This window comes from Salvelinus sp. IW2-2015, linkage group LG34 (assembly GCF_002910315.2).
Source record: "Salvelinus sp. IW2-2015 linkage group LG34, ASM291031v2, whole genome shotgun sequence".
In the NCBI taxonomy this organism is placed as follows: domain Eukaryota; kingdom Metazoa; phylum Chordata; class Actinopteri; order Salmoniformes; family Salmonidae; genus Salvelinus; species Salvelinus sp. IW2-2015.
Genome location: NC_036873.1, coordinates 2,505,182 through 2,518,627, shown reverse-complemented (window position 1 = coordinate 2,518,627; position 13,446 = coordinate 2,505,182). Strand labels below are relative to the sequence as shown.

General features: G+C 42.8%; 4 protein-coding genes and 1 long non-coding RNA gene across 6 annotated transcripts in view; 4 read left to right on the top strand and 1 right to left on the bottom strand.

The window, feature by feature from the left end:
• LOC111958311 (uncharacterized) overlaps window positions 1-13,446 on the top strand; it is a 206,519-nt gene that overhangs the window by 71,917 nt on the left and 121,156 nt on the right. The gene's annotated exons all lie outside the window — the stretch shown is intronic.
• Window positions 1-13,446, top strand: part of LOC111958395 (uncharacterized) — a 131,429-nt gene that overhangs the window by 28,997 nt on the left and 88,986 nt on the right. The gene's annotated exons all lie outside the window — the stretch shown is intronic.
• On the bottom strand, window positions 289-3,131 carry LOC139023670 (uncharacterized). Its single transcript, XR_011474813.1, has 2 exons — window positions 3,049-3,131; window positions 289-2,148 (listed from the first exon to the last, which is right to left on the bottom strand). It is a non-coding gene; the product is annotated as an uncharacterized lncRNA (long non-coding RNA).
• LOC111958310 (uncharacterized) lies at window positions 3,122-6,668 on the top strand. Of its 2 annotated transcripts, none has more exons than XM_024134843.2 (3): window positions 3,122-3,392; window positions 4,512-4,642; window positions 4,844-6,668. In XM_024134843.2, exons 1-3 carry the CDS (start codon window positions 3,122-3,124, stop codon window positions 6,116-6,118), a joined length of 1,677 nt encoding a protein of 558 aa, XP_023990611.2. In that variant the 3' UTR covers window positions 6,119-6,668. The 2 variants fall into 2 exon arrangements, with proteins under 2 accessions (XP_023990611.2, XP_070293303.1); XM_070437202.1 differs by having other exon boundaries at window positions 3,305-3,392; window positions 3,661-4,642.
• The window catches only part of LOC112067930 (uncharacterized), a 24,845-nt gene continuing 16,344 nt past the window's right edge, over window positions 4,946-13,446 (top strand). The window contains exon 1 of the mRNA XM_024134846.2: window positions 4,946-5,014. The gene's annotated coding sequence lies outside the window, so the exon portion shown is untranslated. The remainder of the gene's footprint in view (window positions 5,015-13,446) is intronic.

Below are 13,446 nucleotides of genomic sequence, written 5' to 3'. Positions count from 1 at the left end.
TGATTATTCCACAAAAAGCAACTAGAAATATCACCAAGGGCTGYAAATATTGAGGGGGCTTATTCTAATGCTTACCCTTAATGATTTATTTGTGTGTGTATTGTTAGGTATCCCTGCACTGTTGGAGATAGAAACAGAAGCACTTTGCTGCACCTGGGATAACATCTGAAAAATGTGTACAAAACCAATAAAATGTTATTTTATTTGATCCTATAATAATGCACTGAATCTAGATTTGGCACCTTGCCTGTTAGGCTACACATGAAATATATAGAGGCAAAAAAGACAGACAGTGTCTTGACATTTATTTAAATATCATTGAAATACAGTGCCTTCAAACTATTCACACCCCTTGACTTTTCCACATTTTGTGTTACAGCCTGTATTTAAAATGGATTCAATTGAGATTTGTCGCTGGCCTACACACAATATCCCATAATGTCAAAGTGGAATTATGTTCTTAAATGTTTACAGATTAATACAAAATGAAAAGCTGAAATGTCTTGAGTCAATAAGTATTCAACCAATTTGTTATATGGCAAGCCAAAATAAGTTCAGGTGTAAAAACTTTCATAATAAGTTTCATGGATGACTATCCCACGCATACAGATAAATGTAAGATCCCTCAGTCGAGCATTGAATTTCAAACACAGATTCAACCACAAAGACCAGGGTGGTTTTCCAATGCCACACAAAGAAGGGCACCTATTGGTAGATGGGTAAACAAAAGCAGACATTGAATATCCCTTTGAGCATGGTTAAGTTATTAATTACACTTTGGATGGTGTATCAATACACCCAGTCACTTTGAAGATACAGGCACCCTTCCAACTCAGAGAGGAAGGAAACCACTCAAGGATTTCACCATGGTGGGGCCTATGGTGACTTTAAAAAGTTAGAGTTTAATGKCTGTGATAGGAGAACTGAGGATGGATCAATAACATTGTAGTTACTCCACACTACTAACCTAATTGACAGAGTGAAAAGAACAAAGCCTGAACAGAATAACAATAGTCCAAAACATGCATCCTGTTTCCAACAAGGTACTTAACTATTACTGCAAAGAAAATTGGGAAAGCAATTAACTTTATGTCCCCAATACAGCGTGTTATGTTTGGGGAAAATCCAATACATTACCGAGTACCACTCTCCATATTTTAAAGCATAGTGGTGCTGCACCATGTTATGGGTATACTTGTAACCATTAAGAACTGGGGAGTTTTTCAGGATAAAAATGGAATGGAGCTAAGCACAGAAGAAAACCTGGTTCCATCTGCTGGTTGTCTGAATTCCCCTTTCAGCAGGACAATAACCTAAAACACATGGCCAAATTAACACTACAGTTGCTTACCAAGAAGACAGTGAATGTTCCTGAGTGGCCGGCTTACAGTTTTGACTTAAATCTACTTGACAATATATGGCAAGACCTGAAAATGGTTGTATAGCAATGATCAGCAACCAATTAGACTGAGCCTGAAATGTTTTGAAAATAATAATAAGCAAATGTTTCACAATCCAGGTGTGGAATTGATACGTATGTAAATGATAATGAATAGCTTCTTGTTGGGCGGCGTTTGTTGAGTAAGGATGCATATGTGGGAAACCCGTTTGAGGTGTCAAATGGTGAAGTATGCGCTTGGAAAAGTGGAGTCTAACAGAGTGACCAGGAGTGGTCTTATTTTGATTCATTGTATTTCTGAAGAGCAGAGGAAGATTGCAGTGGGCTTCAAAATAATCCAGACAACAGAAGTTTTGTGTTTTGAACTTCGGAGTAGAGCACCCGTTAAAGGAGTCATCTCAGGGGTGACGATGGATGTTCAGGTTGAATACCTGAAGAGAATTCCTGGTGTGGTTGGTTCCCGGCGTCTGGCCCGCTGGGTGAATGGGGGTAAAAAAGTCTGTCGGCCTTGTGAATATTTTAATTTTTTTTTATTGATAAAGAGCAATTACCTATTCATGTAAAGCTTGGTTATGTGAGACACGCTGTAAGAACTTTCGTCGCTAAATCCCTGCAATGTAAGAATTGTAAAGGATTTGGCCAAGTTTCAAGTGTGTGCAGACGAACAGAGTATAGTGAAGAACGGTGTGTAGAAGGACGACGTTGATGCAATTGTGGTGGGGATTATGATCCTGAGTTCCTGGAGTGCCCTGTAAGGGTGGAGATTGAAGTGGCAAAAGTTAGAGCGGTCAATATAATCTTCTATGCGGAGGCRATCAAAATAATTGAGAAAACAAATGATGCCAGTGACGATGGTAGTGGATACACCACAGCCTGTAGTAAATATTTGCGGCCAGACCAATGATACCCTGTGTTAAAAATGTGGATTTTGTTGCGTTCTTTGCCACAGTWAAACTGTACCGCGCAAGTCTCAAAGAATTAGAATAAATTAGACATGATTGTGGCAGCAACAAACGTTTTTGGGTCACAAGGATTTTTAATTGAAAGACTTGCAAGGGGTACTGGCGCCGGAAGACCCACCCTCCCAGGTTCAACATGAGCCCGTGTAGGGATAGGCTCTGTTTAATTTATTTATAGTTAAATGAAAAAAATAAAACGTTTTTCTGTTAAGTTTTTGGGGAATCCTATTTCCATCCCGCGTAGGTGGCAGGATGCACATTAAATTGTGTGATCGCCAATATACCATAGAATATATAGTAGACCTAGGCTATAATAAGGCCAGTTTAATATGTAACTTACTGAGGTGTTGTAGATGGAATAAAGTCGTTCTATACATACCTACTCTATTCTTGCTAACACATTGTTCTTAATAAACAAATCTGCTCTCAGCTTGAAAGATACTGATCACAATCCTGATGTGTAATGTAATAAACAGTACCGTAATTCAAAGAACAGCGCGCATTGCTTTTCATTTAACCACACCCTTTGAGCAATGACGCCAACCCAAAATAATTTATTTTCAGTGCGTAACCGGAAGTGGACGTTTACCAAGAACAATTTACACGTTAGCATTGTTGTTATTTAGACGTTTATTAACACATTGGAACTCAAAATATGACTMATTTAACGGCACAACATCACATACTTACTTCAGGTAGTCTGTAATTCACGTTGGAGACAGGACTTGGTTGATAGACGTTATCTAAGTAACGTTAGCTAACAATGTTTTTTCACACTCAAATAGCCTCCATCATGGAGGTRCTAGCGAATGCAGCCGTGGCWGAGATCTGTAAACTCGTAGACGACGACTATGCAGTGTTTCGTTTGGAAATAACTCAAAGCCAGAAAGAAAACAGGACATTGCGTAGGAAACTACAGCTATTGGAACTGAAGGTGGTACGGGAGCGCGCAGAGAGGACAATTAGAGAGCGCGTCCGCGCCAGTCGTCCCTGTAGTGTCAAGATCCTCGACCAATACAAAGGAATGGCAAGAGGTACATTTTGCAGAAGGCGGAGACTGTGGGGTCAGTCGGCCAGTTCCTTTCTGTGCATGTGTTCAGATTTGTTATCCAGAATTGGGATTTGGTCMGTTTTTGGATAGTATGCACTACAGGGCCAATCCTAGCTTTTTGGTGGCCCTAAAAAAAAGTTGCCTCTACAAGTCTCCTCTTTGTTGATTATTCTTTAAAAAAAAGTGACCACAATTTCGTGATATCTAATTGGTAGTTACGGTCTTGTCTCATCTCTGCAATTCCCCTACAGACTCGGGAGAGGCAAAGGTCGAGAGCAATGCGTCCTCCGAAACACGACCCTGCCAAGCCGCACTGCTCCTTGACACAATGCCCGCACCAATCTGTCGGAGGAAACACCGTCCAACTGACGACCAAAGTTAGCCTGCAGGCGCCCGGCCCGCCACAAGGAGTTGCTAGAGCACGATGAGACAGATCTATTAGAGAATTGAATGGTCATTTCTCTACCATAAGCCGCCTCCAACATCGTTTTAGAGAAATCCCAGCCTGCCAAACCCTCCCCTAACCCGGATGACGCTGGGCCAATTGTGGGATGCCCCATGGATCTCCTGGTCACAGCCTGGGATCAAACCCGACGCTGTATGGGCGCATTAGCACTGTGATGCAGTGCCTTAAACTGCTACACCACTCGGGAGGCCTTATTTTTAACTTATCTAATTGTTACCATGCACCTGCAACAAGATAGCTCTGATGTGCAAGTGTATTTTTGAATGTTGAAAGTAAAACACAAGTCACCTCCTTCTCCCGCCCCCACATCTGGACCCTTCTGGGAGGGAGAGGAGCTCACAGATGCACCTTGGGAGGATGAGGAGATGATGACTGGTGGGTTGATGGAGTGGCAACCCATGCAGCGTCTCATCCATCACCGCATACCACTTCCAGGATGCGGCTATGGCCTCCCTCTCCCTCGGTGCTGAGTCCGGTGGGGGCAGCTTTCAACTCCTTAAAAATATGGAAAAGGATAGCTTTCAGCATCAAAGTAGGGGTATTCGAACACAGCCAGTGTCAATAGTGTACAATATAGCGTTGAGCATTGACAGTACCTAACTTTAACCACCTCTTTTCCCCCAATCACTCTCTCAGGTGAAGGACATCTCACTGGAGGCCACATGATCTCTGTGAAGCCAGCAGGACACAATACATGGAGAGATGACCAACCAATCACTGTTGATGAGGGAAGTGGATCTTCAACCCAGCATGTTATTGTGATAGAGGTTAGTGTCATAATGTAACATAAAAATGTACAGTACATCAATTGTGGCCCGTTTATTTCAGAAAGGCTTCCCTCAATTATTAATTTGCTTACATGTACATCCTTATTTATCTGCCATAGGGGAGCTTGTGAAACTTCCCTATGACATTGTTATCCAATGCTACTCTTGTATCGGTAATAACCTCCTCTCTTCATGTGTCAGTCTGCAGATGCAGAGGCTTCTGGAGGATCGTCTCTGGTCAAACAGGACAGGACTGAAGGAGAGGACCTACGAGACATCCAGACTAGAGCAGCGGCTGGCGTGGCGCCCCCTGTAGCCACGGAGGACCTCGCCACCACGCCCCATCCAAGGACCCGACGCAGCATCACGGAGGTCAGTGGAATGCTGGACGCTGTCCTCAAGTCAGAGACAGACACCGAGACTTTAACTGTAACACACAGGCTCTTACACACTGGATYTGACCACAGATCAGACCCAGAGAGACTGGGGCTGAGGCGACTAAGCTGTCCTCCTGCTCCCGGGTCAGAGTATTTACTTTACGGTAACCCGATCCCGAGGACGGTTCATTCCCATCGGGACTCAGGTTACGCGTTAGAAACGGGAAATGATCCGTCTTGTTCCTACACAACAGAGATGGACCCTGACAACATGCCCTTGATTTTAGAAACACAGACTGATCTGTCTAGAGGGGACTGGAACCGGTACAGTAATAGTGTATACTCTGAAGGGTGCCTAGATAAGACAGGGGAGGGTATAGTGGTAGATGAGGTGAAAGTGGAGGGTGACGCTCCTCTGACATGGAATGTAGACGATACTAATTTAGGAGAAGGACACTCACAGAGCAGAGATTTGTTAGATTACAGGGAAAGCTTAGAGACAAATCCAAGCATCGAGACCCACTCCCCTTTACATGCGCTCAGGGATCGCGACCCAGTGTCCAAGTCAATGGACCATTCCGATTCACACATTCTTTTTGATCAGGTTTTGAACTCAAATGACCAAGGGGCCAAGGTTTTGGGAGGGGGAGCAACAACAGGCAGTAGTAAAGAGAAGCGGTTCCTCTGCATGTTCTGTAACAAAGGCTTCAGCTGCCTCCAGAAGGTGGAGATCCACCAAAGGGTCCACACAGGGGTGAAACCCTTCAGCTGTACCCAGTGTCACATGCGTTTCACYGAGGCTGGCAAACTGAAGAGGCACCAGAGGGTCCACACAGGGGAGAAACCCTTCAGCTGTACCCAGTGTCAGATGCGCTTCGCCCAGGCTGGGCACCTGAAGAGGCACCAGAGGGTCCACACAGGGGAGAAACCCTACAGCTGCCCCCAGTGTCAGATGTGCTTCGCCCAGGCTAGCAACCKGAAGATGCACCTGAAGGTCCACACGGGAGAGCGGCCGTTCGCCTGTACGCACTGCGGGAAGAAGTTCTCAGAGAGGAGCTACCTCAGGATACACCAGCAGAAAAACCATTCCACTCTATAACATAGAAAGTAACCATTCCACTTGATCGCTTCTGACGTGTAGATCAAATGCTGCATTAAAGTCAAAGATGAATTTTCATTGTTGTCAGCAGAAAATATCCGCAGATGCATTTGGAATAACGAGTAATACAGAGGGGTTGGGTTAAATGTGGAAGACACATTTCAGTTGAAGGCATTCAGTTGTACAACTGACTAGGTATTCCCCWTTCCCTAATAGATTTCAGTGTTGAATATTCCTGGGTTGAATAATGCATCCAGGCATTGTGTGATCTACAWGCCTTAAAAGTCTGTTGTATATTGTGCTTGTACTGTGTAAGCGATATGTTTATAAATGCCTATTTCATTACTTCCAACTACTTAATGAGAAAATGAATGCAGTTTTATCAAGTTCATACAGATTTTTTGTTGACATGCATGTGAGGTTTTTATATGGAGTATTTAACACTTAAATACATAACCATATACAGTTTGAAAATGGCAGAGTTGGGCACTAATAAGCAAACATGTATGGGTTTTGACTGAGGGAAATGCAGTAAATTAAGATGACTCGATGTTTATGATCACTATGTTTGATGTACAGTTACAAGATGACATGTTGTCATTAGAGGTCGACCGATTATGATTTTTCCATACCGATAATTGGGGGACCAAAAAAGCCGATACCGATTAATTGGCCGATTTAAAAAAATATATATATTTTTAATTTATTTGTAATAATGACAATTACAACAATACTGAATGAACACTTATTTTAACTTAATATAATACATCGATAAAAATCAATTTAGCCTCAAATAAATAATGAAACATGTTCAATTTGGTTTAGATAATGCAAAAGCAAAGTGTTGGAGAAGAAAGTAAAAGTGCAATATGTGCCATGTAAAAAAGCTAACGTTTAAGTTCCTTGCTCAGAACATGAGAACATATGAAAGCTGGTGGTTCCTTTTAACATGAGATTTCAATATTCCAAGGTAAGAGGTTTTAGGTTGTAGTTAATATAGTATTTATAGGACTATTTCTCTCTATACCATTTGTATTTCATATACTTTTGACTATTGGATGTTCTTATAGGCACTTTAGTATTGCCAATGTAACAGTATAGCTTCCGTCCCTCTCCTTGCTCCTTCCTGGGCTCGAACGAGAAACACAGCCACCCTCAAAGCAGCGTTACCCATGCAGASCAAGGGGAACAACTACTCCAAGTCTCAGAGCGAGTGACGTTTGAAACGCTATTAGCGCGCACCCCGCTAACTAGCTAGCCATTTCACATCGGTTACACCAGCCTAATCTCGGGAGTTGATAGGCTTGAAGTCATAAACAGCGCAATGTTTGAAGCACAGTGAAGAGCTTCTGGCAAAACGCATGAAAGTGCTGTTTGAATGAATGCTTACGAGCCTGCTGCTGCCTACCATCGCTCAGTCAGACTGCTCTATCAAATAAGACTTAATTATAACATAATAACACAGAAATACGAGCCTTTGGTCATTAATATGGTAGAGTCCGGAAACTATCATTTCGAAAACGTTTATTTTTATTGCATATACCCTGACTCTGCGTGCAATAAACGCAAGAGAAGTGACACAATTTCACCTGGTTAATATTGCCTGCTAACCTGGATTTCTTTTAGCTAAATATGCAGGTTTAAAAATATATACTTCTGTGTATTGATTTTAAGAAAGGCATTGATATTTATGGTTAGGTACACGTTGGAGCAATGACAGTCTTTTTCCGCGAATGCGCACCGCATCGATTATATGCAACGCAGGACACGCTAGATAAACTAGTAATATCAACCATGTGTAGTTAACTAGTGATTATGATTGATTGATTGATTTGCTTTTTATAAGATAAGTTTAATGCTAGCTAGCAACTTACCTTGGCTTCTTACTGCATTCGCGTAACAGGCAGGCTCCTCGTGGAGTGCAATGAGAGGCAGGTGGTTAGAGCGTTGGACTAGGTTGCAAGATTGAATCCCCGAGCTGACGAGGTAAAAATATGTCGTTCTGCCCCTGAGCAAGGCAGTTAACCCACCGTTCCTAGGCCGTCATTGAAAATAAGAATGTGTTCTTAACTGACTTGCCTAGTTAAATAAAGGTGTAATCGGCCATTCCGATTAATCGGTCGACCTCTAGTAGTCATACCCTGGCTTCTTCTGAACAGACTGAGCCTATGTTTGTTTATTGTGAAGAAAACTCACAGCTGAACATGCACCTGAATGCACTCATGACTCCTTTCTATGMGCACCAAAATTACGATCTGTTTCTCTCAATTACCTTGTGAAAGCCTAACATTGTAAGATCGTATTGCAATAGAACAAGCTTTCAGATTAWGCCCACTTTACCCAGATTACGATTTATAATGGACTGTTTTTGGATTGCGTAAACGACAGTAATTTGGTGATGGCGGTGATGCAGGGTTGTGTTCCGAACAGACCAACTACACGTGTGTTTGCTCTAGTTCCTCAACGGCACAGCTATTTTCTACATTGTAGAATAATAGTGGAGACATCGAAACTATGAAATAACACATATGGAATCATGTAGTAACTAAAAAAGTGTTAAATAAATCAAAATACATTTTATATTTGAGATTCTTCAAAGTAGCCACCCTTTGCCTTGATGACAGCTTTGCACAGCTTTGCAATCGTTTTTTTACCTTCTATCTTATGTAACCATACCAAACCAACGTAACATATCATACTAATTTGAGTGACCTGGATTTACTTTAACTCTGTTATGTCTGGTCTATGAGGCCAGTCTGGAGATTGATACCATTTAAAAGCTTACAAACATGGTTGTCAAACAATTTTTTAATTTCTTGAAAAAAAGTTATGAAAATTGTMATTTTCTTAATCTTTAACGTCAATTATCTAAAATGCATATAAACCATTTTTTTCCTTCTTCATATTCGCATTTGCTGCTTGGACTCTTTTATATCATCTGTGTAGTGTTTTGTCCACCATCGGTTGAATATAGGGTGAGTGTCATGTCAATCATATAAATAGAAGATAGATGTGGTAGTTTCTGCAGCAGAGAAATATTAGGGTGTGAGAGATTTTAGTGCAGAAGACCTACAGGGAGTTTTGAGAGAAGGGACCAAAGTAGTGGGATGGGGTGGTGGGTTTTTGGGGATAGTGTATAGGTGCAGGGTTAGATCATGGTGTAATATTCCCCCTTTTTTGTGACCAAAATGTGCAAACTGCACTCCGTCCTATGAAAAACAGCAATACGCAACACAGCATCTAGTCTGCCGGAAATTCACGAAGAAGAATAAACAGAAGACAGTACACTATTACCAAAGATTATGGATATACTGACAAGATACATGTCTCTCTACCCTAACAACGGGAGTAGTTGTTCACAAAGCGACACGGCAGGCTGTCTACCTCCCGCCTATACTTTCTTTGAATTGGTGGATACGTCTCATTATTGTAATTAGGGATGCACGATATATCGGTAAGCATACCGGCCTCTATTAGCTAAAAATGCCAACATCAGCATCTGCCCGATGTCTAGTTTAAAGCCGAAGTGCAAAACCGATGTCAAAGCTGACGTACATACTTATATACCATAGGTAGATGACGTAATGACGGCACGGAAAATATAGCGCTACACGCGCAACAGAGCATTCCTAACCTAGCCCACAATGTCTGCTGTGTGGATCGAGCAGTCACTAAGATGAGCAGTCATTTGAAAGAGTAAGAACATTTCAGCGAGACAACTCAAAGGCGAAATCCAATAACACTAAGATAATGGAATTCATTGCCCTTGACAATCAACCGTTCTCTGTCGTGGATGATGTTGACTTTTGCCGACTGGTCGAGCACGGGGACACTACCAAGTAGGCGCTATTTTTCAGATGTTGCCCTACCGGAGTTACACAGTATTGTTGAAACTCACATCCATGAGCTACTTGCACTGCTATTAGCTTCACGACTGACATTTGGACCAGCGATGTCAGCCGCATTATGAGTCTGACAGCACACTGGGTCGAAGAGGATTTTGTACTTAGGAAAGCCGTATTGTATGCTCAAGAATGTGCTGGTTATCATACCGCTGCTGCCATTTCAATGGCATTTGAGAACATGAACACTCCTAGCTCCATTCGAACAACTGACTTGCGAAATAAGGTCAACTACGTCTGCAGCAGACGTGATACCCTGTCATGGCATTGAAACACCTGCTCAACAAAAATGCCAACACAGATCGTCGGGTTAACTTGGAAAAGTACTCTACTAGAGGCTGTGAACAAAAGATTCGGTGGCACTCTCTCTGAGCCTCTACTGTGTCACCACCATGCTCGATKATAGGTACAAGGACCGCTACTTCGATGCAGACAAGAAATAGGGTTTACGTGAAATGTTAGACACTGCTGGACAAGATTGAAACGGACACAGTGACAGTGCGCGCTGAGGAAGAGAGGCTGTGGACAGACAGAGCTGAAACAGCTTGACATGTATGATGAAATCTGAATCTGAGACTGAACAAATGAACAACGAAACAGCACAGCAAGTAAGTGAAAGAAATAGGTTTTGATTATGTTTTACTGGTAATGGGGACATATATAAATGCCAACAAAATAACTATTTGGTCTGTGTGTGTGTGTGTGTGTGTGTGTGTGTGTGTGTGTGTGTGTGTGTGTCAACTATTTAACAGTACTAGAATGCATAAAAGGCAGCTAAAATGTTTCATATCGGTTATCGGTATTGTTTTTTTGGGGGCAAGGAAAATATCGGATATCTGTATCGGCCAAAAATATCATATCAGTGCATCCCTAATTGTAATCTTTTTAAAAATATTAAATTAGGTTTGTATTCAATGGAGAGAGATGCTATGCTACTAGCCTCATTCCATGAATATGCATAGCCATCTCGGGACAACTCTAATATCGACGTATACTCTGATTCGGTGAGTGAGTTTATAAGGAAGTGTAGGAGATGTTGTACCCACTGTGACTATTAAAATCTACCCTAACCAGAAACCGTGGATAGAACTAAAAGAGAGTACCACCGCATTTAACCAGGGAAAGGCAACTGGGAATATGGCAGAATATAAACAGCGTAGTCATTCCCTCCGCAAGGAAATCAAACAAGCAAAATGTCAGTATAGAGACAAAGTAGAGTCAATTCAACGACTCAAACACGAGATGTATGTGTCAGGGTCTACAGATTTATTTAACCTTTATTTACCTAGGCTAGTCAGTTAAGAACAAATTCTTATTTACAATGACGGCCTAGGAACAGTGGGTTAACTGCCTTGTTCAGGGGCAGAACGACAGATTCTTACCTTGTCAGCTCAGGGATTCGATCTAGCAACCTTTAGGTAACTGGCACAACACTTTAACCACTAGGTTACCTGCCGCCCCAATCACAGACTACAAAAGGAAAACCAGCCACGTCTTGCTTCCAGACAAACTTAACACCTTCTTTGCCCACTTTGAGGATAATACAGTGCCACCGACGTGGCCCGCTACCAAGGACTGTGAGTTCTCCTTCTCCGTGCGCGACGTGAGTAAGACATTTAAACGTGTTAACCCTCGCAAGGCTGCCGGCCCAGACGGCATCCCTAGCTGCGTCCTCAGAGCATGCGCAGACCAACTGGCTGGTGTGTTTACAGACATTTTCATTCTCTCCCTATCCCTGTCTGCTGTCCCCACATGCTTCAAGATGGCCACCATTGCTCCTGTACCCAAGAATGCAAAGGTAACTGAACTAAATGACTATCACCCTGTAGCACTCACTTCTGTCATCATGAAGTGCTTTGAGAGACTAGTCAAGGATTATATCACCTCTACCTTACACGCTAGACCCATTTCAATTTGCTTACCGCCCCAATAGGTCCACAGACGATGCAATTGCCATCACACTGCCCTATCCCATCTGGACAAGAGGAATACCTATGTAAGAATGCTGTTTATTGACTACAGCTCAGCATTCAACACCATAGTACCCTCCAAGTTCATCATTAAGCTTGAGGCCCTGGGTCTCAACCCCTCCCTGTGCAATTGGGTCCTGATGGGCCACCCCCAGGTGGTGAAGGTAGGAAACAACATCTCCACTTTGCTGATCCTCAACACTGGGGCCCCACAAGGGTGTGTGCTCAGCCCCCTCCTGTACTCCCTGTTCACCCATGACTGCGTGGTCATGCACGCCTCCAACTCAATCATCAAGTTTGCAGATGACACAACAGTAGTAGGTTTGATTACCAACAACGACGAGACAGCCTACAGGGGGAGGTGAGGGCTATTGGAGTGTGGTGTCAGGAAAACAACCTCACTAAACGTCAACAAAACGATGATCGTGGACTTCAGGAAACAGCAGAGGAAGCACCCCCCTATCCACATCGACGGGATAGTAGTGGAGTAGGTGGAAAGTTCCTCTGCGTACATATCACTGACAAAATGAAATGGTCCACCCACACAGACAGTGTGGCGAAGAAGGTGCAACAGTGCCTCTTCAACCTCAGGAGGCTGAAGAAATTTGGCTTGTCACCTAAAACCCTCAAACTTTTACAGATGCACAATTGAGAGCATTCTGTCTGGCTTTATCACTGCCTGGCACGGCAACTGCACCGCCCACAACCGCAGGGCTCTCCAGAGGGTGGGGGGGTCTGCACAACGCATCACCGGGGGCAAACTACCTGCCCTCCAAGACACCTACAGCACCCGATGTCACAGGAAGGCCAAAAAGATAATCAAGGGCAACAACCATCCGAGCCACTGCCTGTTCACCCCGTTACCAYCCAGAAGGCGAGGTCAGTACAGGTGCATCAAAGCTGAGACCAAGAGACTGAAAAATAGCTTCCATCTCAAGGCCATCAGACTGATAAACAGCCATCACTAACAGAGAGGCTGCTGGCTACATAAGACTTGAAATCATTGGCCACTTTAATGAATGGAACACTAGTCACTTTAATAATCCATTGTAATAATATGTACATATCTTGCATTACTCATCTCATATGTATATACTGTATTCTATACTATCTATTGCATCTTAGCCCATGCCGCTCTGACATTGCTCATCCATATATTTATAAACTGGACAGTTTTATCTCCATCTCTTCATGGACACTCTTACTGACAGTTGTGGCTGCTTTGTGTGATGYATTGTTGTCTCTACCTTCTTGCCCTTTGTGCTGTTGTCTGTGGCCAATAATGTTTGTACCATGTTGTGTTGCTGCCTTGCTATGTTGTTGTCTTAGGTCTCTATGTAGTGTTGTCTCTTGTCATGTGTGTTTTGTCCTATTTGTATTTTATAATAAAAATGTTATCCCAGCCCCCATCCCCTCATGAGGCCTTTTGGTAGGCCGTCATTGTAAATAAGAWTTT